This window comes from Adiantum capillus-veneris, chromosome 4, assembly GCF_014529385.1.
Source record: "Adiantum capillus-veneris isolate H3 chromosome 4, ASM1452938v2, whole genome shotgun sequence".
NCBI lineage: Eukaryota > Viridiplantae > Streptophyta > Polypodiopsida > Polypodiales > Pteridaceae > Adiantum > Adiantum capillus-veneris.
In genome coordinates, this window is record NC_140934.1 from 166,553,039 (window position 1) to 166,559,038 (window position 6,000).

The window sequence follows — 6,000 nt, forward strand, 5'->3', positions numbered from 1 at the left end:
AGTGGTAATTTTTTTGATGAGTAGATAAAGAAATATTGCCAAGGGCACTCGATTTGAGGGCCAACACTCTCTGGAGCAGAATCACGCCACTCTCATGTTCAATTGGTCATTTGTGTGATGGGTGATTGCTGTGGTATTAGAGCTCAGTTGTTTGCTTTTCCAACAAGCAAGCTGGTCCAACTTTTGCTATTACAGAGTCCAGCATACGGTCTTTCTCTCTCTTTCTCTCGCTCTCTGGTGAATTAATAGCCCACTGCAATCAGCACTACAAAATGCTGAATTGTACGGACAGTGATGAAATAGCTGCTTTACGCATGGGCAGCTTTTTGGGTGCGAGTTTACTCTAGCAGTTGACTTTACAGCTTTTGGGTTCAGTCTTTAGAAGCAGGAGAGTTTTGAAACCCTTTTTCTTTTGTCATGGCTAGTGCCTTTTAAATCCAAGGTCTAGCCTCAGTTGTAACAGAGATCTGTGGTCGCAAAGTTGTAATTCTCTTGATAAATAAATAAAGAAATGCTGCCAAGGGCGCTCGAGCTGAGGGCCAACGCTCTTTGGAACAGAATTACACTGCTCTCATGTCTTCTATGAAGTGTTCAAGTCTTTCAGTCACAGTTTTATGTGTTTCGGTGTGTCATGCGTCTGGCGGGTTAGGCAAGTGGCATTGTTGTTCATAGGTCTCACTGAGTGATTGAGATTGGACAAGATAAGCATTTACTTCACCTTCATCTTCTAGATGGTGTGATTGGAACATCAGGCTTCTCTCTTACAAGGAAATTTCTTCAACATTGAGGATACCCAAGCGGTAACACCACATACTAAGTAGAAATGGTCTAGGGAAGCTGGTCCAACTGAAGTTCATGTTATTGTGACCTGGACTTGTATTTTATCTGTGACAGCAATTCTTTGCCTTAAGCAAACCAAGATGCCTGAAACAATCGGTGAATCAGAAGCTTATGTGTACATTGGTGTTAAATTGCGTGGAGGAAGTTTCAATTAAGATACCCTATCTTAAGAGGTTTGGTACCTGTTGATGTGCAGCATAATGCAGATGAGTTTGAGCGTCTATTGAAGGAATTGTGTGCTGATGATGAAGGGGACTTGCTGATAGAATCTGCAGTGAAAGGCATTCCCAAGGTTTTTGCAGTGTCCGCACTCGTGAGTGTTTTACCAGCACAACCATTTGTTTTCAGAAATTATCAGGTCTGTAGCTTACATTTGAATGAATTGCGAGAGCAGTCCTTTTTTATAAGCGTCATCAAATATCTTTGAACAAATTTTGTTGTTTTTGAAAGTATCCATTAGGAACTCTAGAAACAGCACCTTGGACAGCTGATGGTCCAGCTGCTTCAGTTTTTGGGACTCCGGCCACAGCAACACCTTTATCCACTCAAACCGGCTCTAACAGACGGAGCGCATTTATTGGAAGTTGTAAGCATCGCATTTGGGAGGCTATACGGGCATCGTCAGCAGCTCCATACTATCTGGATGATTTCTCATCGGGTGAGCCTAGTTCAATGTTAAACATGAGATTACCATTTCTTTAGTTGTAAATGAGATAAAAGTAGGGCTGTAATTAATCGAACTCTTCTTCACAGACACAAATCGTTGGCAAGATGGGGCAATTGTGGCTAATAACCCAACTGTCATTGCCATACGTGAGGCACAGCTCTTATGGCCCGACACTAGGATCCATTGCCTTGTGTCGATAGGGTGTGGCAACCTTCCAACAAAGGTATGAGGACTAGTCTCTTCTTGTGGGTACACATGACAAAAGTGTCTAATTTTCATTCTCTTCTAATCACAAATGCTTGATCTTAGCCTAGAGGCAAGGGAGGCTGGCGCTATTTGGATACTGGTCAAGTTTTAATTGAAAGTGCATGCTCAGTGGAACGTGTAGAGGAAGCACTGGATACTTTACTACCCATGCTACCAGATATACATTATTTTCGGTTTAACCCAGGTAATAAGTCTCTTCTGCCTTGAAAGGATTTCGATATGGTGGTGACATTGGAACTGAAGTATGTTTGTCATGCTGTAGTTGATGATAGGTGCGGGATGGAGCTTGATGAAACAGATCCAAATGTTTGGGTTAAACTGGAAGCTGCAACACAGGAGTATATCGAATCTAATGCAGCTGCCTTCCAATCAGCATGCGATTGTGTAAACCCTCCATTGCTTGAGGAAGAGCAATGGGCACAAAGACTACGTCATGCTCCTTTACCATCAAAGCAGTCAAATGAAGGTTGTTCTTAGGTTCCTTGTTTGCTAAACACTTTCTCGACCTCTTGTTTTCTCATCATGTTAATTCTGATTTGTGTTGATGCAGAAGAAGTGGTTGGTGCTTGCCTTGGGTGGAGGCGGAGGGTTTTTCTGGTAGAGGCTTGGGGGAGTTCAGAAACCTTGAAGTTATCTGGACACATTCATTCCCTAGAGTCCTTTTGTTCGCATCATAGAATTAAGCTGGAAAAGTTTGTTGGCGCTCATGTTGCTTCCAGTGCTGCTGCCTCAAGCGCAACTCCTTTCACATCACCATTATTTACAGGCAGTTTTCCGGGCAGTCCCCTTTTACCTAGTCCAGAGCTCGGTTTCCATCATGTGGGTCATCCTGAGGTTGTTCCTCCTCTAAGCTTGGATGGTGGTGGCCAGAGTCAGGTGTCAGTAAATGCTTCACAGTCGCCTCTTACGTCACCACCTTTGGGTCCTCGGCAGCTATCTTTGCCAGTTTCTTCACTCCATGAGAAGCTGCAGAGGTCTCCACAGGTCGGCATTGTTCATTTGGCTCTTCAAAGCGACTCTGCTGGCTTGATTCTTGGGTTAGTACACCTCTCTCAAGATTAAACATGTTCAAATGAATGCAAGTGCTTTGTATATGCACTCTTTGATGGTACAAAGCATGTTTTGAAATAGGTGGCAAAGTGAGGTTTTTGCTGTGGCTGAGCCAGGAGTATCAGCAGATGCATTCTTGCAAAATGTGATAGGGTTTATGCGTTTATTTTCTGGGAGTAGGCCTAAAAAGCAACTCATTACTCCAAAGATAACGACAGTTGCCAACCTTGTGGCAGAGTTTCCAAAGTTCTTCATAGGCAGGACTCTTTATCGCTTTATTGGAAGGCAAACACAGGTTGGTTCTATTGAGCAGATCCAAGGCAACTCAATTTTGCTCTTTTTTTGCGGCTGCCTCTTTATCAAGCTCGCATTTGCCAATTGCAGGTCTTAGCTGATGAGCAGGAAGTGGGAGCTTATCTGTTTCAAAGGACTTTCCCATCAACCCACTTGAATGCTGATGATGTACGGTGGATGGTGAGTTCTAACATTACATATTCATTTTATGATTCGGTCTTCTGACGTCCTTTAGATGGTGTGTTTGAAGCTTGTTTCAGTTCCATTGTCGCCACTTACTTCCATGTATGTTTTTAGTGATGACTATCTTCTGTCTCGGTTGTTCATGTACGTATTCATGCGTGGGTCAGGACTCTTTGGTTTTTGTAGATGCTTTTTAGTTTCTGTGCAGGAGTGTTCATAGTAGTCTTTCCTTTGTAATATACATACAGGCATGCAAAACAATTTCAAGTGAGCTCTGTGCTTTTTTTAGTATCCTTTGTTTGTCTGTGTCAAGTCTCAGGCCTATTCTTTGGTTTCGGTTCTTGTGTTGTATGCATAGTTACCAGGAAACTGAAAAGGTAACTGAAACAGCTGAGACAATGGTAAAGTCCGTTTATTCTTTTAATGTGTTTGCTTTCTAACCTGTTTCAAAACGTTTGGACGTTTCCTAGGATAGGAAATACCCATTTCTGCATTTCAAGCCCCCTAAACCCATTTCCTTGTCACTATGGTTGTATGTCTGGAGGGTGAAGATGTTTATGCTTTTGTTGCATGCTGGAAAATTCTGAAATCATGATTCACTTCAAATATCTTTTGAGATTTACGACTCTCCCCCTTTTGCATTAGTAGTGATAGTTCCTCTCTTGACTCAGGCTGGAGCTTGGCGAGACAGGATCTTGATATGCACAGCGAAGTATGGCCCTCCAGCCAATTTAATTAAGGCATTTCTGGACGTGGGTGCCAAGGCAGTGATTACATCTTCTCTTGAGCTGCCTGCAAGCCAGCTGTCCGATACAGTCATGGCTTCAACATCTGGTCTACATGATAAAAGGTCGGGACCTTTTGTCATTGGAGAGGAGGAGGATGACGACGATACAGAGTTGAGTGCTCCTGATAGTGATTGGGAAGATGGTGACTTTGAAAGATGTGAGCAGAGGGTGAAGAGGCAAGAGAAAGAAGAAGCGGAGCTTGCATCCTTTATCGCCACCTTGTATAGTGCTGTTTTCAAAGATGGTGTGAGTGTCGACCTTGCGCTTCGACATGCTATGGAAAGGCACTCAAAGCTCTTTTTTCAATGCCATCTTCCTACAAAATGAGTGAACATGAGGACACAGATAAAGTACAGGTATAATGAAGTCTGCTATCTCCTCTTGTTGGATAGGGTGAAGTATCTTGTTTTCTGAGGTTCAAAGATGGGTCTTCAATAGGAGCTCCAATTCTCCTCTTCAGCACCCCAAAGCAGAGCAACTGATACATTATAATGGCAGCTCTCATGACAACAAGGAATTAAAAGAACTCGTGTCCACATTTTGTGTACATTTTCTGTTTTCTTGATTTTGTTATCATCAGTGGAAGCTCCTCACATCAAATGAAGTGTAGTCCAAGTTATTGAGTGCCCTTTTGGTATTAAAAGCAATTTTTAGGGCAGCTTTAGAAGCTGGTCCTGTTCAATTGTATATCCTATAAAAGCAAGAAGCTGTAAAGTATGTCATCAATTTGTTATGTGAAGTGTTTTGTCCAAGCCCATCAATCAATTCACATCGTGTAGTTCACCATTCTCAAGCTGCAGTTGTTACATCAATAAGAATGAATGAAAATAGATGAGTACACTAGAAGGCTTTATGGAAACTTTGGAATTGAAAGAAAGTCAACATCAATTCGTGACAAACCATTGATAAAAAAATTTAACTATCTGTCATGCATTTCAAAACAATGTGAAATAGTTTCACCATTGTGAGCATCACATTCATGTTGGCTTGTTGTTGCAAGTAATCTCAAGTCTCTCAGTCGCGTTGGCTCCTTGTAGAAGCATGTGCCTCGAACTTTGACTCACAGAGGGGTTCAAACACCAATAACTTGAGTTTGACTCATGGGACCAAATCATGTAAAGGGATCTCCTTTTGCCCCTTTGCCGCTCACAAGCCTCTTTGTGGTCGATGCATGTTGCAGCACCGGCCATCTAGCTAGAATTATGGCATTGTGGCCACTGTGGTTGTCGCCATGTATGCCATGCCGATCCCCCTAGTGCAAACAGTCACTATAATCTTTGTCAAGCTTGCCTTTGGCTTTGTCCTTTGCTCACATTTAACATTGAGGCTTGCCCTTGAAGACTAAGCCGGCCTACACTTGCAATCAGAAAATAGTTGAGATCATCACACTTCAGCTTTTCTTTCATGATTTGCAAGCATAATGGCCTGGCTGCCATCTTGTATCTTCACCAACTCTGAGGCAACTAACTCAGTACTTGCCTATGTGCACGATCCATAGCCGAGATTTGGTCTTGCTTCATAGCGATCATCACTGGAGGTTGAAGCTTTTGTAGAAAATTCAAGCCGAGCTTTGTTGGTTGCCTAACATCGCTTTAAAACGTTCCCTCAAGCCCCCATTTGGAGCTCCACTATCCTTTGCACAAGCCCATGTCATCTCGCCAGTCTCACCTAGAGGACTCTTCATCACGGCAAATGGAGCCCCCTTTCCAGCATTTTAAAACGTTGTATAGAAAATGGGATCGGGCCAGTTGGGGGCAAGCTAGGTATCTCAAGAAGCTGTCCAAAATATGCACTGCAAAGAGCTCTAAACGTCTCAAGATGTTGCCAAAAGAACTATCGACAAAAGTCTTTTGGAATCCACTTTGCCAAGGCTTCTTAGGGAGTATTTTAAGACGCCCTTGGTGGCGTTGC

At 42.9% G+C, this 6,000-nt stretch overlaps 1 protein-coding gene across 2 annotated transcripts in view; it reads left to right on the forward strand.

The window, feature by feature from the left end:
* LOC147460314 (phospholipase A I-like protein) overlaps positions 1-4,822 on the forward strand; it is a 113,268-nt gene extending 108,446 nt beyond the window's left edge. Inside the window, exons 10-18 of one of the 2 annotated variants that reach the window (XM_086511397.1) lie at positions 1,037-1,198; positions 1,291-1,498; positions 1,594-1,730; positions 1,817-1,958; positions 2,037-2,240; positions 2,325-2,811; positions 2,906-3,119; positions 3,209-3,298; positions 3,973-4,822. In XM_086511397.1, the coding sequence (XP_086367523.1) occupies positions 1,037-1,198; positions 1,291-1,498; positions 1,594-1,730; positions 1,817-1,958; positions 2,037-2,240; positions 2,325-2,811; positions 2,906-3,119; positions 3,209-3,298; positions 3,973-4,416 (2,088 nt within the window). In that variant the 3' untranslated portion in view covers positions 4,417-4,822. The remainder of the gene's footprint in view (positions 1-1,036; positions 1,199-1,290; positions 1,499-1,593; positions 1,731-1,816; positions 1,959-2,036; positions 2,241-2,324; positions 2,812-2,905; positions 3,120-3,208; positions 3,299-3,972) is intronic. The other variant, XM_086511399.1, reaches the window with a different exon arrangement.
* Positions 4,823-6,000: the final 1,178 nt, after the last annotated feature.